The 24625-nt window shown below is 42.2% G+C and overlaps 5 protein-coding genes across 9 annotated transcripts; 2 read left to right on the top strand and 3 right to left on the bottom strand.

Moving 5' to 3' along the window:
* Positions 1-687: 687 nt before the first annotated feature.
* On the bottom strand, positions 688-11614 carry Kif19A (Kinesin family member 19A). 2 transcript variants are annotated; one of them, XM_064693814.1, is made up of 6 exons: positions 11504-11614; positions 5646-5814; positions 4184-5585; positions 1459-1607; positions 1041-1393; positions 847-983 (listed from the first exon to the last, which is right to left on the bottom strand). In XM_064693814.1, the coding sequence occupies exons 2-5, from the start codon at positions 5754-5756 to the stop codon at positions 1046-1048; spliced, it is 2010 nt and encodes a 669-aa protein (XP_064549884.1). In that variant the 5' UTR covers positions 5757-5814; positions 11504-11614; the 3' UTR covers positions 847-983; positions 1041-1045. The 2 variants fall into 2 exon arrangements, with proteins under 2 accessions (XP_064549883.1, XP_064549884.1); XM_064693813.1 differs by lacking the exon at positions 11504-11614 and having other exon boundaries at positions 688-983; positions 1050-1393.
* A 1485-nt stretch (positions 11615-13099) lies between these two features.
* On the bottom strand, positions 13100-16032 carry Abi (tyrosine kinase Abl). Of its 4 annotated transcripts, none has more exons than XM_064694984.1 (7): positions 15881-16032; positions 15281-15647; positions 14598-15214; positions 14444-14534; positions 14343-14354; positions 14095-14282; positions 13100-14030 (listed from the first exon to the last, which is right to left on the bottom strand). In XM_064694984.1, the coding sequence occupies exons 2-7, from the start codon at positions 15634-15636 to the stop codon at positions 13867-13869; spliced, it is 1428 nt and encodes a 475-aa protein (XP_064551054.1). In that variant the 5' UTR covers positions 15637-15647; positions 15881-16032; the 3' UTR covers positions 13100-13866. The 4 variants fall into 4 exon arrangements, with proteins under 4 accessions (XP_064551054.1, XP_064551055.1, XP_064551056.1 ...); XM_064694985.1 differs by having other exon boundaries at positions 14444-14531; XM_064694986.1 differs by lacking the exon at positions 14343-14354.
* An 89-nt stretch (positions 16033-16121) lies between these two features.
* On the top strand, positions 16122-17747 carry twf (twinfilin actin binding protein). Its single transcript, XM_064694989.1, has 4 exons — positions 16122-16257; positions 16319-16396; positions 16497-17272; positions 17329-17747. The coding sequence occupies exons 1-4, from the start codon at positions 16233-16235 to the stop codon at positions 17485-17487; spliced, it is 1038 nt and encodes a 345-aa protein (XP_064551059.1). The 5' UTR covers positions 16122-16232; the 3' UTR covers positions 17488-17747.
* On the bottom strand, positions 17695-18864 carry 140up (RPII140-upstream gene protein). The gene is made up of 4 exons (XM_064694990.1): positions 18552-18864; positions 18327-18492; positions 18177-18265; positions 17695-18117 (listed from the first exon to the last, which is right to left on the bottom strand). Exons 1-4 carry the CDS (start codon positions 18722-18724, stop codon positions 17760-17762), a joined length of 786 nt encoding a protein of 261 aa, XP_064551060.1. The 5' UTR covers positions 18725-18864; the 3' UTR covers positions 17695-17759.
* Positions 18865-19329: 465 nt separating this feature from the next.
* On the top strand, positions 19330-23335 carry RpII140 (RNA polymerase II subunit RpII140). The gene is made up of 4 exons (XM_064694983.1): positions 19330-19487; positions 19610-21778; positions 21835-22769; positions 22834-23335. Exons 1-4 carry the CDS (start codon positions 19466-19468, stop codon positions 23236-23238), a joined length of 3531 nt encoding a protein of 1176 aa, XP_064551053.1. The 5' UTR covers positions 19330-19465; the 3' UTR covers positions 23239-23335.
* The last annotated feature ends 1290 nt before the right edge of the window (positions 23336-24625 follow it).

Here is a 24625-nt window from a genome sequence, read left to right as displayed (position 1 = left end):
GAATCTTAACGTCATTCTTATGCTGACATTTCCCAAAAAACGAGTTGTGTCCAATGTTTGTTGATTTCAAATTTCTAAAATTATTGTATATTTACAATTATATATTTACAATTATATATTTACAATAATTAAAGAAGTTTAAAACCAAACATAAAAACTCATATTTAAAATACTATATGCATAACACGTATTTTTGTGTTACCAACAAATTAAATTTAAATTCTACTTTAAACGAATTATTTAACATTTTTTAGAAATAAACATAAATCAGAGCTACGCTAAATAATAAAGCCTATAAGTTGTAATGCTCAAATTGATGAGCAGCGTTGCCAGACTGTTTAAGAAGCAAGTTTGTAAATATAGCGATAGAATCAAACAATTTCCATCAAGGTGGCAGCCCTTTAAAACAGAAAACTTAGTAAAACTGAAAAAGTAATTTAAGCAATAATAATTTATACCACATTTAAACATATCAAAGGCCTAATAAAAAAAAGTATATATATGCGTTTAATTTTTGAAATAATAAAAAAAAATTAGCAAAAAGGAAATTGGGCCCATAATAAGTACATTAACCACGCATCATATGCAGTTCCATTAGGCTAGGCATTTATTGAAGTTATGCACTTAAAATTTCGACAAACATAATTAATAATAATTAATGCATTAGCATATTGATCGTTACTTTAATAAGAACCGCCCGCTTAATCATAACCTAAACCTTTACAAATATTCCTGAGCAACTCGAACAGAGTTGGCGCTGCCGTCTCTAAGGATGCGTCTGCTTGCCCAGACGCAACGAGGGGCGGCGAGCGCCGGACGCTGGCACTCCAGTGGAAAGACGCGGCAGACGCGGATTCACTGGCGGACCCATTAGGCGATCGGGACCTTCCGATACGACAATGTGCTCGGGATGACCTTCTATAACCGGCAATGGTGAGGCGGGGGACCATTCAGAGCTGGAACTGGAACTGGGTGAATCGGAGCTACAATAGAGTGCAACGTTTTTGATTCGTAGATATTGCGCTTGGATTAATAGTCACCTAACCTACCCAGCTGTGTATATGGGCGGCAGCTTCTTCTCGTAGCCGCTTGTGCTGGGCGTGACAACTCCGGCGTGTATCTCCTGCTGATACAGGCCGTACAGTTCGCGCAACTCATCCGGCAGCTCAACGTTGCCTTCCTCAATGAGTCGACGCTGGGAACTAATGATGTCCTCGCACAGGCGCCGTTGCCGCTCGGCCCGCAAAAGCTGCAGGTCGCGACGTCGCAGCTCCGCCTGACGCGCCAGCCGCTCCGCTTGCAGCGATACCTTGTCCGCCTCTAGCTCGTGCACGCGGCAGAGCAGGGCGAGCAGTTCGCGCTCCTCATCGCTGCTAATGCGTTCCGGAAGCTCCTGGGCGTATAAGAAATTCATTTATAATTAAAAATATCGTTCAATTCAAAAGGTTGGATACTTACATCCTCTAACTTGACACCCTTCTGGCGACATAACTCCAGCTCGTGCTCTGTATTCTCACGAATCTCCTTATAACGCCGCGTCTCCTTCTCTATAGCCGCCAATTCACCCCAGGCATTCTTTAAAGCCACTGAGCCCTCCGATTCCACGTCTAAACGAAATAAACAAAGAAACATTATTCTGGAGAGCTTTAGGAGGAAATCAAAACCAATTTAACTACTAGATCTAAATAGTATAGTATAGTATAGTATAGTATAGTATAGTATAGTATAGTATAGTATAGTATAGTATAGTATAGTATAGTATAGTATAGTATAGTATAGTATAGTATAGTATAGTATAGTATAGTATAGTATAGTATAGTATAGTATAGTATAGTATAGTATAGTATAGTATAGTATAGTATAGTATAGTATAGTATAGTATAGTATAGTATAGTATAGTATAGTATAGTATAGTATAGTATAGTATAGTATAGTATAGTATAGTATAGTATAGTATAGTATAGTATAGTATAGTATAGTATAGTATAGTATAGTATAGTATAGTATAGTATAGTATAGTATAGTATAGTATAGTATAGTATAGTATAGTATAGTATAGTATAGTATAGTATAGTATAGTATAGTATAGTATAGTATAGTATAGTATAGTATAGTATAGTATAGTATAGTATAGTATAGTATAGTATAGTATAGTATAGTATAGTATAGTATAGTATAGTATAGTATAGTATAGTATAGTATAGTATAGTATAGTATAGTATAGTATAGTATAGTATAGTATAGTATAGTATAGTATAGTATAGTATAGTATAGTATAGTATAGTATAGTATAGTATAGTATAGTATAGTATAGTATAGTATAGTATAGTATAGTATAGTATAGTATAGTATAGTATAGTATAGTATAGTATAGTATAGTATAGTATAGTATAGTATAGTATAGTATAGTATAGTATAGTATAGTATAGTATAGTATAGTATAGTATAGTATAGTATAGTATAGTATATAGTATAGTATAGTATAGTATAGGTATAGTATAGTATAGTATAGTATAGTATAGTATAGTATAGTATAGTATAGTATAGTATAGTATAGTATAGTATAGTATAGTATAGTATAGTATAGTATAGTATAGTATAGTATAGTATAGTATAGTATAGTATAGTATAGTATAGTATAGTATAGTATAGTATAGTATAGTATAGTATAGTATAGTATAGTATAGTATAGTATAGTATAGTATAGTATAGTATAGTATAGTATAGTATAGTATAGTATAGTATAGTATAGTATAGTATAGTATAGTATAGTATAGTATAGTATAGTATAGTATAGTATAGTATAGTATAGTATAGTATAGTATAGTATAGTATAGTATAGTATAGTATAGTATAGTATAGTATAGTATAGTATAGTATAGTATAGTATAGTATAGTATAGTATAGTATAGTATAGTATAGTATAGTATAGTATAGTATAGTATAGTATAGTATAGTATAGTATAGTATAGTATAGTATAGTATAGTATAGTATAGTATAGTATAGTATAGTATAGTATAGTATAGTATAGTATAGTAAATAGTACATATACATAACTAGCGGGTATAACCCGGCCTTGCCCGTGGCACGTATGTTATAAAATCAATGTTCCCAAACAAATTTGAAATGATTTTGAAACTGATCGGACGGTAAACAAATACCTTTCATACAAACGTTTTCCGCCAATTTACCACTGTTGCGAGTGGAATTTCCCAAATCGCTGAAAAACGTATTTATTAAGTTCTTATGTAGAGCTTTGAAAATAAGTTTGAAAAAAATCGGACACAACTTAAAACTTCGCCCAAAAAATCTTTAAATCGCATTCCCCCCGAAGAAGTTTGAATTCTGCGAAAAGTGTAAAACACGTCTCAAATGATTTTTCTTATAGATCTTTGGAAACGAATTTGAGCGCGAAACGTCACCCACCAAATCTTTGACCTCCATTTCCACCAAGGAGGAACGGATTTTTCGAAAAGTGTGAAACACCCTTCAAATGAATTTGAACAAAGATCTTTTAAAATAAGTTTGGGGCCGATCGGACGGTAAACAAATAACTTTCATACAAACGTTTTCCGCTAATTTACCACTGTTGCGAGTGGAATTTCCCAAATCGCTGAAATACGTATTTATTAAGTTCTTATGTAGAGCTTTGAAAATAAGTTTGAAGCAAATCGGACACGACTTAAAACTTCGCCCAAAAAATCTTTAAATCGCATTCCCCCCGAAGAAGTTTGAATTCTGCGAAAAGTGTGAAACACGTATCAAATGATTTTTCTTATAGATCTCTAGAAATGAATTTGAGCGCGAAACGTCACCCACCAAATTTTTGACCTCCATTTGCACCAAGGAGGGATGCATTTTCCTAAAAGTGTGAAACACCCCTCAAATGAATTTGAACAAAGATCTTTGAAAATAAGTTTGAGCCCGATCGGATGGTAAACAAAAAAGTTACATACAAACGTTTTTCGCGATTTTTCCACACTTGCGGGTGGAATTTCCCGAAACCCCGTCTTAACGTGCACCTACATCACATAAGGTAACTACAGCGAAAATTTCAGCTTCCTAGCTCTTACGGTTTGGGCTGTGCGTTGATCACCAATCAGTCAGTCAGTCAGTCAGTCAGTCAGTCAGTCAGTCAGTCAGGACAAACAGTTTTATATATGAGATATGCATAACACCCACCATCTTCTCCAGGTGCATCATAGAGTTTGCCAATGCGTCCTTGCCAATGGGAAATGATCATATGCTGTCGCTCGGCATCCAGTTCCAGGCCCAGCAGATGGCTCTCCGCCTCGAGCAGCTTGCGTCGCAGTTTCATCTGTTGCTTAAAGGTCAGCACAATCTGTTCCCGCAGATATCGCAGCTCCGTTTTGCGCTGCTCGTTCAGCTCCTCGCTGGGTGGCTGATGTGCTGATGTTGTAGCTGCCGCGGCGGCAGCTCCGCTGCGCGGACGTTCCGTTAGCATCTTAGTGCGCAGGCGGGTGACCTCGTCTCGCAGCTCTGAGACCAAGCTCTGGTAGTGCTTGGTGGGAAAGTTCTTGAACTCATCGATATATACGGAACTCTGTAGCTTGGTGGTGATGCTATTTGCACGGTCCGCATATACCAGGGTGTTCTTGGTCTCGTCGCGATGCTTGCTCTCGGGGGCGACGTGGGCTATCATGACCGTCTTGCAGCGACCACTGAGCGCCTCTTTGAGCAAACGGGTGAGCTTCGAGTCCCGATAGTTGACGTAGCGAGCACCGCCCGACAGGGCATTGATGCAGTTTCCCAAAGCCAGCAGACTGCGATTAATGTGGGCGCCTTCCTGCAGCCGCTTGCCACGATTCTTCGTCTTCTTGGCGCGCTCCGATCCGGCCAAATCAGTTAGAAAGAGCCTGCCCTGTTTGGTGCCCAGGGGCGTGCGTGTCTGCACTGTAATACTAAGGAGGGCATGGCTGCGCGATGAAGTCTGGTTAGCTGCTGTGGGTTCCATTGTTCGCGCCTTGTTACCCTTGATAAGCAGGCTGACGACCTCCTTGCGGCTGGATGTGGTTATTTCGGAGAGTCCGGCTACGGTAATGCGCTGGCCTCGATGATCCTCGCGCAGTTCCAACGCACCACCAGGATTCAGCAAATCCCGTATTAGTTCATTGTAAATTTCGAGATACGAAATCGAAACCTTGGTGGAGCTCTCTGGCCCAGCTGCCTCAATGTGTCCGAAAATATCCTCGATGGCGCGCACCATCAAGCCAATGTCCTGACTGCTGACATCCGCCTCGTAGCCACCGGCTGCTGTCGGCCCGCGGTCAGCTGTCGAGGGCTTCTTGCGCGGCACTGGGCCGAGCATTGTGTGCGTCTTGCCGGAACCCGTAGCGCCATATGCAAAGACAGCCGCATTGTATCCATTCAGGACATCTCTGACTAGTGGCGCTGTGGTCGTTTTATACACCTGCTCCTGTGTGTCAGTCTCCTTAAAGACATGGTCGTAGGAATATTTGCGTGGTCGGCTCTTGCCACCATCATCATATAGCAGGGAGCCGCCAGAGATAACCTCAATGCAGCGCTCGGTGGCCTCCAGGCTCGGACGTACACGTACCGCAACCTGTGAAAATGAAATCCCTGAAGCGCAACTGCTTAAAGTAACCAGCTTGAGCCCACTCACCACTAAGCGCTCCTCCTGAGGGGGTTGAGCGGTAGCCAGTTGACGTCCTTGAGAGGATGTGCTGCCGCCGCTGCTGCCCGACCAGCTGCTGGCGCCAGCGCTAGCCGCCATCTTTGATCAGTTGAGTGTCCTTCGCAGGTGTCCCACGTGCCTTTGACGTGCTGATAACCTGCCCAAAGCGACAACAACAAATGATTACAAATGGTGTCAATTTGTTGTCAACAATCGTAAAACTGTCATTAACTGGGTGTTTTCCAACCTTCCCACGTCCCAGCTACGCCTTTATTTTAATGAACAACTAGTCTTAATGGACTGTAAACTTTGGCGCCAAGGTCCTTCTGCCATGAACATGACTTGGCCTAATCGATGTTGTTGTTAAAGTTTCGCGGGTGAAAGTCCTGCGGGCTTTGTTAACGGATGGCGTGCGCCGTAAGTCAAGCCGTGAACTTGAACACCTTCCATGCCACTGCGTGTCTCCGCATGTAAGTCAAGTTAAGTTAAACTCTTGCAGAGTTCGATGGCAGTTCAAAAAGCCAAAAACCTTCGGCGTGACCATGCTGATCAACTGTCGACTTAGAACTAAGCCAATGCACCTACTTGGAAGGAACTAGTTGAATTGCAGTCTAACAGCAGACTTGAAGATGAGATTCGGACTAAAGCAAAGGTTCAGTTTTGTTAATCGTACTTTAAACTCAATTCCTATTATACAACATAACATAAGAAAATTGAAAGGGCCTTATTTACATATCAAAATTGAAAGGACTCTTTGTTAATATCAACATTCAAATGAAGACATGAATTAAATGCGACTTGGATTCTTTATTGTGTCGAGCCACGATTGCACCTCACAAATATATATATCAGAGTACATATCAGACGCCATGACCTCACATCAGATAAGTTTTAATTTATGATATCATTTAATATTATTCTCCATTGGGTTTAATAAAATTCATGACATTTTGTCGTATCCGAAGGGACAAAACTGTCGAACAAGTTGTTTCAGCTTTTCCACCTCCTGAACATTAACGATCCTTTAAGCGAACTGGGAAAATTGATGTCAATTAAATTAAATTCTCGTTTAAATACATTTTATTAGTATAAATTGTTTTAGCCCAGTTTAAAATTATTTACTTTAAAACTGGACATGAAAAAGCAAGGCAGACCAGCTTGTTATATATATATACAAAAGCCCAAACTTTTAATATTCCAGAGTAATTTCCTAATTATTAGATCTACAAGCTGACCAAGTCACATTGGATATCTATCTACAGCAACAATAGCCATATCTACAAGCAAACTAACCCCAAACTCTAATTGTTGCCGCACACGTAGTGGAACCGCCCACAGGTAGGGTTTTATTCACACCTGCTTCCAATTTGTGTGTGGTCGAACATAAGTCTTTTGTTTGGCCTTCTGGCACTACCCCAAATTAGTTAAGTTTCTTAAAAGCGAATTAATTATAAAGCGTAGGCCAGTAAAGTCAACTTTTGGGCGCTAAAACAGATGAATTATTAAATTGGTTTCAACCCACAAATCATAAATATATCATAAGGGCCTCAATTGAGAGTGTATGTGTATGCATATGTGTACAAATTACAATGCTTCAATGTCAATAAAACAAATCGAGTAGTTCTCGGACACGCCCTATCGCCCCATTGGAAAACCAGGCATTTGTATAGTTAGCCAATACATTGCCTCAGTCCGTGTAGGCGGCCTTAACTAATTTAATATTCAAATCGATTCACATCCTGTCCCCCAAACTCCCTAAAATGCGGCAATACCTATTTTGTTTTTTTTTTTTTTTGCCGGCTAGTTGTAGTTTTTCCTCTTTCAAATGTTATATGCTTTTTGAGTTGTTTTTTTTAATACCCTGTACTCACTAAGAAAGCCCTGAAGAGTTTATTCGGGTTTTGCGCAAATGCTTTTAACAAGCAGAAGGCGTCATCTCGGATCCCGCAAAGTATTTTTAGGGTAGAAGCCAGAAAAGCATGGCCTTGCCCATTTCCCGCCCCGCAGACAATTTAAATACACCCGTACTATATTAAACTTATATTGGAAAATAGGTTTCAAGTCCATAGAATAATAAACTAATAGTTGGACTCAACGTTTTCTTCCCTTATTTGCCTTGTTGTGAGAATCTTGAAGCCGAAAAATAAACTTTCGCTCATTAAACACTTGAACTGCATTTTCCACTTAAGAGCGGTGGATTTTGCGGAAATGAGCTTAAAGCCAATGATAAACAAAAAATTTTCAAATCCTTCGCCAGTTTCCCACAATTGCGAGTGGAATTTCCAAAATCGCTGCAACACGTATTCATAAAGTTCTTATGAGAATAAATTTAAAAGCGACCGGAGGAAACTTAAAGCTCTTCCTAAAAAAATCTTTAAACACCCATTTTTGATCGAGGAGATCTGCATTTTGCCAAAAGTGTAAAGTGAATTTTTTTAAAAATCTTTGCAAATGAGCTTACATTCGAAGCTTCGCTCGTTCGACCTCAGACTCCCAATTCCACCAAGGAGGGATGGATTTAAGGATTTAAGCAAAGATCTTTGAAATTTGAGGCTGATTGAATGGCGAAGAAAAACGATTTATACAATCTTCTTCACGATTTTCCCACACTTGCAGGTGGATGAAAGATGGAAAATTTCAGTATGGGCTGAGCATTGATTAGTTAGTCAGGACAAAAAGTTTTATATAGAGAGATCTATACGAGATCTATAATATATAAGCCAAATTATATAGTAGTTTAATCATGTTTGTCTGTCATTCTGCCTCTCTGACGCGAGACTATACTAGCTAGACACTTAAATTAAGAGCGTAGAGCAATTTTCATTTAAATCGATATCTCGCCTGTTTCTACGTAATCGATATATATCAATTTAAATGCATATATGTTTGTATGTTTTTGGTATGAAGGTCAAGATATAGTATACACATATAGCCTTGAGCATTTAGAAGCTAAATATTTAATGAGGTGTAAACACCGCGGTGATTCAACATCAAATTTTATGTAAATGTAGTAGAAGCACATTGTAGGTATGATTGTGATACGCATGTGCGCATAAAGAAAAGTTGGAGTTGGAAAATGGGTACAGGGCATCTCCTAGTTCGGCAAACTCGACTAAAGAACTTTTACCTATATTTCTTTTTTGCGGTTGTGGCTTATTGAATTTGTGTAAATTGCCGGCAGACACGACATCTAGCGACCAAATGGACTGAATTTCGTTGGTGTCCACCTGAATAGCCAAACAAGGGCGTGTGTGTGTGTGAGTGTGTATGTGTGTGTGTGTCAGTGGGAGCCATGTTTTTGGTTTTGTTTATTGACGTTATCGCACGCTCGTTGTTATTGCTTTAATATTTTGAAACGCCGCATTTTGATTTGATTTCGGTCAGGAGAGCTCCCAACAAAACTTAGCCCAGATTACGACTTGCGATAGCCACAACGCGCCCGCTTAAAGCGATGGGGCAGCCGTCCATTATGTGGTTAGGGTATGTCTCCATTGGCTTTTTATTCATACTGGGGCTCATTAGTGGCCAGGCTGCACATACATACGTACATATGTATGCAATGGAGGCGCGTGCTCCAAATGAGCTCTTCTATCAAGCCACATTTTTCACATTTGCTATGTACCCAACAAACACATGTTGACAAATGACTGAGCGGTAAACATATTTCATTTATATTTGTCAGGAAAAATCAGTGACTCGACGCATTTGTTTGGAAATTCTTGTTAAGAATAAACAATGAGAAAATACAAATATGTAAATCTCTCCTTTTTTTTTTACTGTTGTTACCTTAACAAGATGCACGCTATGACGGTTTTTTGGGTAGTTCCACCCACAAGTGTGGAAAAACCGCGGAAAACGTTTGAATGAAACTTTATTTATCATCCGAACGCAATCAAACTCATTTTCACAGATATTTGTGAAAAGTCATTTGATAGATGTTTCACACTTTTCGCTAAATCCATTCCAACTTGGTGGAAATGCTGCTGAAGCATTTGATTAATAATGTTTCAGACTTAAACCCATTACTGAGGGTCTTTATAAAAATTCATCTCAGATGCGTATTACTCTTTTCGGAAATCCACCCTTCACAGGTGTAAAATGAGGGTTAATTTTTTGGGCGATATTTCATATTTCACCCGGTTGATTTCAGGCTTTTTTCAGGAAAATTGCATGTATGGAAAATTTTCGGAAAACGGTTGTAGCTCGAGCTCATATTCGAAGATTTATGTGAAAATTCATTTGGAATGTTTTACAGACCTTTCGCAAAGCCCACACCTCTTGGAAATGTAAAATAGGAATCGAATGTTGTATGAACGAAAACTTATTTTTCGGCTCTTAGCATGACACCACGGGTCTAAAATGGGCGGAAAACGTTCATTTCAACGGCTCGTTCTAAATTCGATGAACTTGAAACTCATTTCAAATATTTATGTCAAACATAACTTGAGATGTGGAGTTCAAGATAGTGCGGCTTGATTAAAATTCTGATTGGAAAGTGCAAATCTGTTATGTCGATTATCTAAAATTTTATATTTTGTCTTATGCCATATAATGTCAACTTAATGGCCCACAGGATGTTATGTTTGTGTAATTTAATGTGTAACGTATCAAATGAGTCATCCCCGGCCCTTTATAAATATACCGTATTCTTGATTGAACGACTGGACCACAACTCTGTATCACATATCTAACTTTAATGAATCTACAATTTATTCTTCTTCTTAATTGATAATTGTCGTTCCCTGAGATTTTTATAACCTGAAGTTATATCTAAATACATTATGATGCACAGAACATTATAGTTATCGGTCTCTCTCTCTCTCTCTCTCTCTCTCTCTCTCTCTCTCTCTCTCTCTCTCTCTCTCTCTCTCTCTCTCTCACTCTCTCTCTTCACTTCTCCACTTCAGTCACACTCTCTTTTGTTCAAATATCGCCGTTCTATGCGATTTTCATGTATAGAAAAGCTATTGCTTCCATTTAAGATTTGTTTTTATAATTGATAAATATATATCCTACTTCTCTCAATCGTTTGTGTTTTTATTGTTGAGTCGAGCAGTTTGAGGTCTTGGTGTGGGTCAACTCTACTAATTCAACCTTTAGGCTTCTGCCTTACAGGTCTATAAAAAGCAGCCAAATCACTCACAATAATTATATCCTTGTGTAGTCCAAGGCTCTAGTGTTTGTGATTGATGGCCAGCATTTGCGGCAAATAGTTAATTAACCGGGGCTAGTCGGAGTTGCGTCTGCTGGCTATTTATAGAATCCATCAAATGAAATGTGCCAGGCTAATCGTGGTAATAGTTATAACACAAAATGTTCCTGCCCAACAGTCGCTGCGACTTGTATACGGAATTTGTTCCTCACATCTTTTTTTTTATATTATTCTAACATTTGAAGGGAAAAACTTTTAACCTTCAAGTTGAGCAATTAGCTCCAGCCGCAATTAAAAACTCCGGAGGTTGAGCAAAGGCATACAAAAGAGGCGTGCGTGCGGCAATCTCAAGAACTTGGCCCGACTCAAAGTGGGCCAACTTCTCCGCATTGTTTACAGTACCTACAAAAGTTCTCGCATATTTCGCACATATCAAAAGAAAATGGCTGCGCTGGCCCCAATCTCAACATGAAATAAAGTAATATTTTACACTTTAGCTAAAAGTAAATCCCATGCGGGTAGAGATGGCCGCGATAAGCGCCCCAGCCAAGCGCCTCCAAGTAGGTCAATTATATGCGCAACCAGCTAAAGGACCCCACAGCCACTCATAACAATAGTCCAAAACTTATCATCGATTAAATGTACCATAAAAGAACAGAACTTTTGGCCACTCGATGGCAAAGTTTCTCAGTACCTCTGCAAAATGCCGCACTCACAAATGCTGTTGATTGTTCGCAAACTATTCGAATCGTATGCAAGGCTTTAAAAATATAAGGACACTTCCGCTGTGAAACCCGACTCAACGCTCGCGTTGCCAGCGAACCGTTCGCGTGGACTGACAAAACAGAACTGAATAGTCGGCCGGCCCTTTTGGACTCTGTCCTGGCCCAGTCTGGTCAAATTATACCAGGCATAGTGTATACCATATAGTGGGGCGGCCTCAACTGCCGGCTGGTGTTGTGTTGTGTGCTGGCCACATAGCTCAATCAATTTCTCAGTTGTTGTTGGTATTTCCATTCCACTCGTTTTCCGAATTGTTGAAATGCTAATGCGCCATTTTGCATACATTTCTTTGACGTTGGCCAGTTCTGGGCTGGACTGGGACTGGGACTGGCGGGACTGGGCGGGGAATCTTGGATGTGAGTGTACTTGTAATTGTTGTTAGGGCGCATAGGTATTACGGCAAGTGACGGTTACCGCACAAAGCAAACAATACCGCTAAAATATCAATAAAGGGTAAATACAAATTAAGCTCCTTGAGTGCACTTAAGTAGGTAAATTACTAATGGATATATTAGTTGATAAACTAATGTCTAGCTTAGTCTTTGGGGAAAATAAAGTAGTTAGAACATCTATGAATTTCTGTTTTTTGTCTGTGAATAAAAAAAATTTTATTTATTTTTTACATTTCTTTAAGGATATTTGCTAGACAATTTATTATTTAAAAAAATTTTGCAAAAAAACGAAATAATTCTTTATCATAAAAAAAGGTGTTTCCTATATTAAGAATAAAAACATAATTAAACATTTGTTGTTCTAATTGTAGAAAATGTTCTCCAATCTTTATACCAGAAAAAATTGGTATAGAGTTCAAATAGAACTCTTTTAAATTGCTTAGAAATAGGTCTGCATTGATTGGTCGAACAAACAGTCATTTTCTTTACCAACAACATTTGATCCTATTTTATGCAAATCACTTCATGTTCAAGTCTAAGCGACACGATTGCAGCCAGTTGCCCAGTCGCGTCTGGCCAGCGCACAAGGACCAGCAAAATAGAAAAGTTGAAACATTTCCGCTACATCGAGCTCATGCCACGCCACAGCGACTCGAGTCGACCCGCTCCGACCCGACTCGTTTTAAACGGTCTGGGCTCGATAATAAATGTTGCAAGTGAAAAGTGCCACATATCAGCATGAAAGCGTTAATTTCCGTGTCTTCTTGGCTGGAGCAGGCTGAGTGGGCAGCCCGATTTCCTTTTCCGGACGCGACATTGAAATGTAAATTGTTTATGCACTCGCAATCGAAATTTGATTGATTGATAGATTTGGGCGCGAGTTCGACGAGTGTTGGCATTTGTATACATTCTATTGGGGCCATTCATAACACCCGCGGCACCATCAAAGCAGGCGTCAGTCATAGTCATTAAGGCTGGTGCATGCCAAGGACTCGCATTTGCATTTTTTCTGAACACTTTCACTTGAGTCCGGATTTTAATAAAAGATTTGCCTGGCATACGAGCATCCGGCACGAAAAGGTCAAGCCCTGGTGCCATGGTCAAACTACAAGGGCTTTGAAATTTGAAATTTTTATTAGCTATTAGACCATATAATGCATGTGGTTGTATATTGTATAAATTTGATTTGATTTCATGTTTGTAATTTCATTTTAACTAAATCTTCAGTATGCATTGTCGCAAATAATATATAAGTATTGTAAATAATTATATGTATGTGTGTATAAAAAAACTGTATAACCAACTGGCCAATATCTAAAAGCTAAATGCTAACTGAAATTCGTATAACCTACGTCAGTGCGGTAGTTGTGGGTTGTGGGGGCGTGTTGCAAGCGCAATGTAAACAAATAAACAAACAAAAAAAGAAGCTCCACACCAAAAAATTGTAGTAAGCGCTGGCAAATATTGAACCACTTTATGACTGGGGGCCGAATTCGTCTATGTCAGTATACTAAATAGGCCATATTTATATGTGTACTCAATTTCTTGAATTTTTCATTATTTTGGGCTATTTTCGACTATTAGGATATTTAATTAGTTTATAGTTTACGTTTACGTTGAAAATAGCGAGCGCTCTCATATAAATGCTTTGACAATTGTTGCTGGAGTGTGTGTGCATGTGTGAGTGTGTATGAGTGTGCGATGACAACTTATATATATTTAACTATATGCAGCTAGTTGCCATTCAGTTTATGCTAGTGGAATACTTGTTAGAGCGTGCGCTGTGGCTGTAGTTTCATAATTATCATTATCAATATCGGAAAATCGTTATCGTCTTTGTCATAATGCATATTATTGTTATTGTTAATTCCATTGGCAGTGCTTAGACACATGGCTCCACATAATTGCCAGGAAACAGACCGGTAACACCGTCCATAACACCCTCCCACCAACCATCATCGTTCTTCTTCAGAACATACAGCACCGAGCTCTCCTGGAAGCTCAGCTCATCATCCTTGTCGGCATAATAATCATAAATAGCCACCACTGAAACGATATATATACAATTTAAATACGGGAGTAGTTGGCTTCAATGTGTCCTGCTATTTACCCTTCTCAATGTAGTTTTTGGGCACCCAGCCAGGCAAATTTTGATCCTCCGGCACAATGGGCGCTAATTGTGGTCCAGTTGATGTGCGCGGACGGCCAAAGTCCTGGTGCTCATCCTCCGGCGGCGGTGGTGGCGGCAACGGTGGCGATTGGGAGCCAGGACGCGCAAAGTTCAAGCTGAAATGATTTCTATGCATACGAAAATATTAATACAAATTTCATTTAAGTTTTCAGAAGCATGCAATTTACCTATTGGGATTCCTGTGCAAGCAAGCAGATGGTATTTAAAAGTACAATATGAGAGTTATATACAAGAAAATAATGAGGACATGATCTGTGCAGTTGCTTACCTGTTGATATTGCGGCCCAGGGTATGCATGCCAATGTGGCTCTGCTCGGTCATCTCGTGCTGCGAGACGGTTAGCGGCGAAGGGGGCGCTGCTAAGGGTACACATAAGATTGTAATTTTTTTGATTTTATGTTGCTTAAAGTCGCTCAACTTACGTGGCATGCTGCTCCTGTCGTCGTAAGTGGTGGGCGGCGGCGGCGGTAGCGACTGCATCATGCCCGCCGAGGGCAGATTCACGTGCGTGGCAATTTGCTGACTGGGTGGCATGGGCAGAGCGCTGTAGCCAGCAGCACGCTCGTTGCCCGCTGCACCACCGCCAGTGGTAGTGGTTGTGGACGAGGCCGTAGACATGCGCTTGGGATGTCCGATTGGATAATTGGGCGCATAGTGCGAGGGTACCTGCGGTGGATTGACCACAGGCGGCGTTCGATACTCCCTCGAACTCTTGCCCAGCGTTCCGGTATTACTGACCGATTTGCCCAGAGTGCCTGTATTGCCGGCACGCGACATTTGCGGCGGCGTCGGCGGCTTGGTGGTGGGCGGCGGGCCCACCGATGACGGCACCAGAGATTGCACAGAGCCATGACTCGAGCCTCTATGCTTCTGTCTCACAACGTGCTGGGCTGAGGAATTGATGCCGTGCCCAATCTCATCCAGAATTGAATAATCAATGGGCTTGCGCACATACTTGATGGGCTTCTCAGGATTAATGGGCGCCACTATCTTGAATTGGCGCGAGCTCACCTTGTTGGCCGTCAGAACGCCAATCTCGCTTTAAGGTATAAAAAGAAACATATTTAAACAACTGCAAATGGTTTGTGGGTTGTAATATAATTACCGCCTGGCCACCTTCTCTTTATGTATATGCACCGTCTGAGCAATGTGATTCATCTGCGACTCCATTTCGCTGAGCTGCTGCGCCTGCAAGTCCAGCAGCTGCATGTAGCTATAGGCTAGCGTGTTGATCTGATACGCGACACTGGCCAGGGATTGAGTGGTGTAGTTCTTGGTAGCCTCGAGGGCAGCCTTTTTATTGTCGGCGCGATAGTAGGTGTCCTCGCAGTAGTCGGCCACACGCTCAAGATTCGTGTAGCTGTCGCGCAGGCTCTGGCGACCATCGGGAATTTCGGTGCGTATCAAAGATGCTAATTCGTCCATTATGTTGTCACTGGCCATGGGGGCTTCGGTCAACATGGGTATGGGTACTGCAATAGGCACAAGCACACAGATTTACCATTCAGTTTCTTTTCTCAATTTTCACATTGTAAACAAGCGGAAGTAAACATTCGCAGTAGGGCGGTGACGGCGCTGACGCTGACGTCGGCAGAGACAGAGATAGTGACAGCGACATGGACAGAGCTGTGCTGATTAGTAATTAGACCGTGCAGCGTTTTGCGCTTTGCACGCAAGCTGTCGCCTAGCTTTATTGTGCACTCACTTGCTTTACTACACAATTGCACTTGAAATATGTTTTTGGGTGGACTGTGTCGCTTTAAATGCAAAATAATAAAGTTTCCGTTTTACATTTTACGGACGTGAAAAGAACGCAGAGTAAGTCACAGTGCTGTCAAACACTCGATTAATTGATACATAATCTGGTCACACTGCAGTTATTTGCCGTTGCCAGATGGTCAAATGTTTCCCTGCAAAATGTAAACAAAGACCAAGTGATGCCAGGTATACCATTAAAATAGAAAGAGCTGGCAGCACCGCTATTTTTATTGTGAGTAATACATTTTTTTTCGCCGTTTAGGATTAGGACCGTAAAGAGCACTAACTTTTAGTTTATCATGTCGCATCAAACGGGAATCAAAGGTAAGCTCTAGACTGAGGCAATTAAATACAATTTATAAAGAATAATATTAACCATTGGCAGCCAACGAGCAACTAGCGAAAGTTTTTGGCAAGGCCAAAAATGGTAAAATACGAGTGATAAAAGTGTCAATTGAAAATGGTGAGTGGAATATCCAGAACACACACATACAATCACACACATAATCATATGTATGCATCCGGTAACTAACTAACTTCCGGTTACTAATTCGCTCGCGCAGAACAGCTCAGCTGCAGCGCCACAGCTGATGTGAAAAAAGATTGGGAACGTGACTATGATAAGCTGCTGTCTCCACTCTTTGAGGAAAGTGTTCCCTGCTATATTTTGTACCGTCTGGATGCAAAGATACCGTTAGGCTATGGCTGGCTGCTCATCAGCTGGACTCCAGATACGGCCAGCATTCGCCAGAAAATGGTCTACGCCTCGACAAAGGCAACGCTAAAGACCGAATTCGGTTCGGCGTACATATCGGAGGAACTGCACGCTACAACTTTGGAGGAAACCACGCTGGAGGGCTACAAAAAGCATAAGCGTGATTTTTCTGCGCCAGCGCCGCTCACCATGCGCGAGGAGGAGATGAAGGAGCTGCAACGGTCTGAGGTGCGCACTGAGATATCCACGGAGACGCGCCACCAGACGCTCAGTGGCATATCCTGTCCGCTGACTGAGGCAACTCGCGCAGCGGTGCGGGATATGTTGCGCGGCACCTATGACTATTTGCAGTTTCGCATTAGTCTGGAGGAGGAACGCATTCACGTCTCCAATGCCGCAAATGTGGAATTGCGCGATCTGCCAAAACAGGTGCCCGAAGATCACGCGCGCTATCATCTGTATTTGTTTAAGCACACCCACGAGGGCGACTATATGGAGTCCTTTGTATTTATATACTCTATGCCAGGATACTCTTGCTCCGTGCGTGAACGCATGATGTACTCGAGCTGTAAGGCTCCATTTCTTGAAGAGTTGGCCGCATACGGCGTAGAAGTAGCCAAGAAGGTGAGGAATTAATCTCAGTGCGGAGAGCTTTTGACTTATTTTTATTTCCAATACAGCTAGAAATAGACAGCGGCGACGAACTCACCGAGGAGTATCTGCAGGAGGAACTGCATCCCAAAAAGATATTGCATCGCCCAGCCTTTGCAAAGCCAAAAGGACCACCGAATCGCGGGGCTAAGCGCCTGACGCGTCCCTCCAACGAAGACGAAGTCTGAAGCCCATCGAGCCAAAATTTACACACTTTATGTTTCCTGTTTTTCTCGCAAAGCATTTAATTTATTGCATTTGAATTGTGTGCTCCATTTTCATGTTATTCAAATGTATCTGAGTCATATCTGTATCCTTAGTTGCACTAGGCATCAACTGAAACAACGCATAGCAGCAGCCAACTTGGGCTTCCTTAATTGTATTGTCTGTCTAACTTCTAAAGGACATTATTGCAATTTATTATTTAAATAAAAACAAGCTAAATTTACATCGAGATGATTCACTTGACTGAGTCCAATGTGACCGATTCGCCCACGCGGGTATCATGCGCGGTAAACAGTTCGGGGGCATCCTTTTGGGCCTGGTTCTTGAAGGCTTGCTGGATGGTATCGTCCCGCTGCAAGCGCCATTTGTACTGCCAGTAACGCACCTCCTCCATGGAGGTACCCGATGCCTTCATCAACAGCAGCGAAGCTACGCCCGCGACACCACCCATAAACCCACCAATGATGCCACCAGCAGCCATGCCCCGCAGACCCAGGTTGACTTTGTAGAGAGCACCTGTGAGGGAGCCCGCTGCCAGGTATTCGTAAATGGAGGACTTTCCGCGGTAAACAGATATACATGTTATGATGCCACTGACGGAAGAGACAATTTGTTAGGCTCCAGGTATGTCCCACTATTAATGTTCACTTACAAGTAGGAGGTGCTAAACAGAGCCACACGCCAGCCCCATTTAAAGCCTCCCTTTGCGAAATTCACTGTAAACTGATCCTGCAGCTTTTTCTGCAAAGGTAATGTGTTAATTTAGTTACATTGTTCATGGTACGACTACAGCGGCTTTTACCTTGGCATCAAAGTGCGATTTGAACGCTGTCGCTTGATTGTTCTCCATGAAGTTTATGTAGCTGACCCGCGATTGTGTAACACCTCCGTAGATGGCTCCCACAAGGAACCCAAGGAATCCCACCTGGTATATTGAGTTCAGCTCTGAGGATATGCTGCCGAATTCACTAGTAAAATATCGCCAAATTAATAGCCGCAGAGCCATGTCGTCGAACCCAGCACTTACTCCACAGTCAGCATTTGCTTCAGACGCTCCAAGCCCGTTTCTTCCGTTGGCTTGTTGGCCAAGAAAGATTTGTAGGTTTTGCTTTCCTTGTCGACAACATCGTCGGCGTTGCGGTCAATTCCCGGCAAAATGCCGGCAATCAGGAATCGACCACTTTTTGTGAAAAGTCTCATGTGAAGTTCGGCGTTAAATAACAAAACAAGAAAAACATGCACGGTACAAACAGCTGAAAATCAGCTGCTAGTTATGTACCCGCAATATCGAAACGGTAATTGCAAATAGACCATGAGTTGAATAATGTAATCGAATATAATCGATTAATTATGTTGAACAGAGGGAGAAATGAAAAATAATAAAACCTACAGAGCGCAACGAGATGAACGTTATAATCATCCATGCTTAAAACTCAAAATTGAAGTGGTCCACTTCTTTTTGTAGCTGGTAGACCATGAAATGAATAACAACTGTTAGTTTTTATAATCTAGTACATATATACATTTTGGCTAAATGGTTGCTTTTCTTCTATGAACTTTCTTAGTTCTGTGTTTTTTTAATTAAATCCCTTAACACATGTACACATGTGCTTTCTATTGCCAATATGATTATATTATTGCAAAATATATAATATTAGATATATATAAATGTTTGTAGAAAATATCACACAGTGTGCAGACGCCCAACATTCTTTTAAATTATCGATAGGTGATAAGTCGCTGTTAAACACTGAAAAGAATCGATACATCATCGACGCGATAGGCTCTGCACTATCTCAACAAATCGCCGCAGCTTGCGGTGCTTGCAGTTTTTTATTCGTAGCAGTTTCATTACAATATTAAACAATTTGAAGATAGTAAATAAGTTTTTTTTTCTATTTTCTTACGCGCACCAAGTGCAAATAAAGCTATTTGCGCAAAATGATGTACGAGAATGAAGAAGGTAAGAAAACTTCGCGAAAATTGCGACGCACGCCGCTTGCCAAAAAGTAACATGGCGGCGGGAGCGCCAGCGTTCTTGTGTGTGAATAAAGTCAAATAGTGAGAAAATAAATGTTTTTGCAGAGAATTTCGATGAGGAAAATGCAGAGGAAATCTCGCACGAGTTGTGGCAGGAGGCCTGCTGGATTGTGATCAACGCCTATTTCGATGAGAAGGGCCTGGTGCGTCAGCAGCTGGACAGCTTTGACGAGTTCATACAAATGTCTGTGCAGCGCATTGTGGAAGACTCGCCGGCGATTGAGCTGCAGGCGGAGGCGCAGCATACGTCCGGCGAGGTAGAGACGCCGCCTCGGTTTTCGCTTAAATTCGAACAGATTTACTTGTCCAAGCCGACGCATTGGGAGAAGGATGGCTCGCCTAGTCCCATGATGCCCAACGAGGCGCGCTTGCGTAATCTGACCTACTCAGCTCCGCTCTATGTGGATATAACAAAGACAAAAAATGTTGAGGGTATGGATCCCGTCGAGACGCAGCATCAGAAAACCTTCATTGGCAAAATTCCCATCATGTTGAGATCGACTTATTGCCTGCTCTCCCAACTTACTGATCGTGATTTGACCGAGTTAAATGAGTGCCCCCTGGATCCCGGTGGCTACTTTATTATAAACGGCTCGGAGAAAGTACTCATTGCGCAAGAGAAGATGGCCACAAACACCGTGTACGTCTTCAGCATGAAGGATGGCAAGTACGCCTTTAAAACGGAGATACGCTCCTGCCTGGAACATAGCTCGCGTCCCACATCAACACTCTGGGTGAACATGATGGCGCGTGGCTCGCAAAACATCAAGAAGTCGGCGATTGGACAGCGCATCATTGCCATCCTGCCGTATATTAAGCAGGAGATACCCATTATGATTGTGTTTCGGGCATTGGGCTTTGTGGCTGATCGCGATATATTGGAGCACATCATTTACGATTTTGACGATCCAGAGATGATGGAGATGGTAAAGCCCTCACTGGACGAAGCCTTCGTGGTGCAGGAGCAAAATGTCGCTTTGAATTTCATAGGTGCTCGTGGAGCACGCCCCGGCGTTACCAAGGACAAGCGCATAAAATACGCTAAGGAGATTCTGCAGAAAGAAATGCTGCCGCATGTGGGAGTCTCTGACTTTTGCGAGACAAAGAAGGCCTATTTCCTTGGCTACATGGTGCATCGCCTGCTGCTGGCCTCGCTGGGTCGCCGTGAACTCGACGATCGTGATCACTATGGCAACAAGCGTTTGGATCTGGCTGGGCCGCTGTTGGCCTTCCTCTTCCGCGGGCTCTTCAAGAATTTGATGAAGGAGGTGCGCATGTACACACAGAAATTCATTGATCGCGGAAAGGATTTCAATCTGGAGCTGGCTATCAAGACCAACATTATTACAGATGGTCTGCGTTACTCGCTGGCCACCGGCAACTGGGGTGATCAAAAGAAGGCTCATCAGGCTCGTGCCGGTGTCTCCCAGGTGTTGAATCGTCTCACATTTGCCTCCACATTGTCCCATTTGCGCCGTGTCAACTCACCCATCGGACGCGACGGAAAGTTGGCCAAGCCGCGTCAGTTGCACAACACCCTGTGGGGTATGTTGTGCCCGGCAGAGACACCTGAGGGCGCAGCTGTGGGTTTGGTCAAGAATTTGGCACTCATGGCCTACATTTCGGTGGGTTCACAGCCGTCGCCGATTCTGGAATTCTTGGAAGAGTGGTCAATGGAAAATCTAGAGGAAATTGCACCCTCGGCGATTGCGGATGCGACCAAAATCTTCGTCAATGGCTGCTGGGTGGGCATTCATCGAGATCCGGAGCAGCTGATGGCCACGCTGCGTAAATTGCGCCGCCAGATGGATATCATTGTATCCGAGGTGTCCATGATTCGCGACATTCGCGATCGCGAGATCAGAATCTACACGGACGCTGGCCGCATATGTCGGCCTCTGCTTATTGTGGAGAATGGCACGCTGCTTTTGAAGAAAACGCACGTGGAGATGTTGAAGGAGCGAGACTACAACAACTACAGCTGGCAGGTGCTGGTTGCCTCTGGTGTCGTTGAGTACATTGACACGCTCGAGGAGGAGACGGTTATGATTGCCATGTCGCCCTATGATCTTAAACAGGACAAAGACTACGCATATTGTACCACCTACACGCACTGTGAGATTCATCCGGCCATGATACTGGGCGTTTGTGCCTCCATTATACCCTTCCCCGATCACAACCAGAGTCCACGTAACACCTATCAAAGTGCTATGGGTAAGCAGAAGGCAATCGCATTGTTTAAATTATTTATTAACCATTTTCCCTTCTAGGCAAGCAGGCCATGGGCGTCTATATAACCAACTTCCATGTGCGTATGGACACCTTGGCGCACGTGCTTTATTATCCCATGAAGCCGTTGGTTACAACACGCTCCATGGAGTATTTGCGTTTCCGTGAGCTGCCTGCGGGTATTAACTCGATTGTGGCAATTTTGTGCTACACTGGCTATAACCAAGAGGATTCTGTCATTCTGAACGCCTCAGCTGTGGAGCGCGGATTCTTCCGTTCGGTGTTCTATCGTTCGTACAAGGATGCCGAGAATAAGCGTGTCGGTGATCAAGAAGAGAACTTTGAGAAACCGCATCGCGGCACATGCCAGGGAATGCGTAACGCTCACTATGATAAACTGGACGACGATGGCATCATTGCACCTGGCATACGTGTCTCCGGAGACGATGTCGTCATTGGCAAGACAATTACGCTGCCCGAAAACGATGATGAGCTGGACAGCAATACGAAGCGATTCGCTAAGCGTGATGCCTCCACGTTTTTGCGTAACTCGGAGACGGGCATTGTGGATCAGGTTATGTTGACACTGAACAGCGAGGGCTATAAGTTCTGCAAGATTCGCGTGCGTTCAGTGCGTATACCACAGATCGGGGACAAATTTGCCTCGCGTCACGGACAGAAAGGTACGTGTGGTATACAGTATCGGCAGGAGGACATGCCCTTCACCTGCGAAGGCTTGGCGCCAGATATTATCATCAATCCGCACGCTATTCCCTCGCGTATGACAATTGGTCATTTGATCGAGTGCCTGCAGGGCAAACTAGGCTCCAATAAGGGCGAAATTGGTGATGCCACGCCCTTCAACGATGCCGTGAATGTGCAAAAGATATCTACTTTCCTGCAGGAGTATGGCTATCATCTGCGTGGTAATGAGGTCATGTACAACGGCCACACCGGACGCAAAATCAACGCGCAGGTTAGTCGCAGATCGCAAATCCTTGCTATTAATCTTGAGTTAATCTAATGTTATTCTGTTGTAGGTGTTCCTTGGTCCCACCTACTATCAACGTCTCAAGCATATGGTGGACGATAAAATCCATTCACGTGCCCGCGGACCCGTGCAGATTCTTGTGCGCCAGCCCATGGAGGGCAGAGCCCGTGACGGCGGTCTGCGTTTCGGTGAAATGGAGCGCGATTGTCAAATCTCTCACGGCGCCGCACAGTTCCTGCGCGAGCGACTGTTCGAGGTGTCTGATCCGTATCGAGTGCACATTTGCAACTTCTGCGGCCTAATTGCTATTGCCAATTTGCGCAACAACACGTTCGAGTGCAAAGGTTGCAAGAACAAGACGCAAATCTCGCAGGTGCGTCTGCCGTACGCGGCCAAGCTGCTCTTCCAGGAGCTCATGTCCATGAACATCGCACCACGCCTAATGGTCAGCTAGTCGGGCGCCAACATCTATTAATATTATAAACATAACTTTGGAGCTGCTTGTGCTTCGTTTAGTAATTAATTAAATTTCCATAATTATGACGATCCAATAGCTACGAGCGTGTTTTGTAGACCAAGCAAAATTGATTGTGTCTTCTAAGTCCATCTCGCAAGTGGAGCAAATGCGTGTGCTGAATCGTAAAGATGGGAACGTGCCTGGGACACCCAAATAGTTGAGCGAAAGTCTGCATTAAGAGTTAACAAGCTGAACATATTTTGAATAATTTGTCGGTATGGCGCAGATTTTTCAAACTGGTCTTTTCGGTGCAGCACAACGCTTGTAACACATTGATGGACTCTTTTATTGGATTGCCTCAAATACAATGATACAAGATGATCTAAATAGGATATTATTCTCAATCAACCTCCGTAAGCGAATATATTTTATTTTTTATATCCTGAGGGTAGATCAGTTTTTTAGGATATATATTTTACCCTATAATTTATATGCACATATTTATTTCTGATTTTATATCATGATATATTTTTTTCCCTATAATTTATATACACATATTTATTTATGATTCTATATCAAAAGACCAAGTTTGTCTGTCCGTCTGTCCGTCTGTCCTGTTGTTCTGTCCGTTCAGGCAGTATAGATTCCAGAGTCGGGTAGATCGCCATGTTTTTTTTTTTGGTTGGTTTTTTGGTTTTTTCTGATTGTAATATTAAGGAAAAGATTTGCCTTATCTGCCCTACAACTATTGGTATTAACTTTTGATCGGTTGAAACTTTTTTTAATTCATTTTATAAGGGTCTGTACAGCTTAATAAGAATTGGAGATTCTTCTTGATGTGAGCTGTATTGGGCTAAACTTTGCAACAAAAGTGTATATCATGTTAATATATAATATTTAATATAATAATTTGCTAAGCACATTGTATTACTTTCTAACATTTTATACTAATCGAAGTCCTCTGACGACTTTGACGTCAATCATAATATCGTAAATCGTAATATGTCAGGAAGGGTATTTAATCTTCGTCAACGCCAAGATGACGGCTCATTTGCTTTAAAACACAAATTGCTTACCGCTTTCAGAACGGTTTTACTTTTATGTTCAAATTGTACCCAATATTTCCAAACTTGCACTATCAACAAACTTGTTTAGAAAGTGTATTTAGATAGCGGCTTGGAAATAGCTTTCCATTCATGGTTTTCTGTTGCTATTTTTGCTTTCTATGAATTTGACGTAATGTTTGGCCTGCGGTCTGCGTCGCCCAATGACAAAAGGGATTAGTTCTTTGTTGTCAGGCTGGAGCTTTGACTTGGCTTTAGTTGTGCCAACCAATTGACTGACAGTTATTAATTGCCGCTTGACGTGAACCCGGCGCGAAGTT

The sequence above is a fragment of the Drosophila montana genome, unplaced genomic scaffold (genome assembly GCF_035044405.1).
Source record: "Drosophila montana isolate Dmon_TW-CO22-7 unplaced genomic scaffold, ASM3504440v1 contig_3733_1, whole genome shotgun sequence".
Classification (NCBI taxonomy): domain Eukaryota; kingdom Metazoa; phylum Arthropoda; class Insecta; order Diptera; family Drosophilidae; genus Drosophila; species Drosophila montana.
The sequence above is the reverse complement of the archived record's forward strand: the minus strand, read 5'-3'. Positions and strand labels throughout refer to the sequence as shown.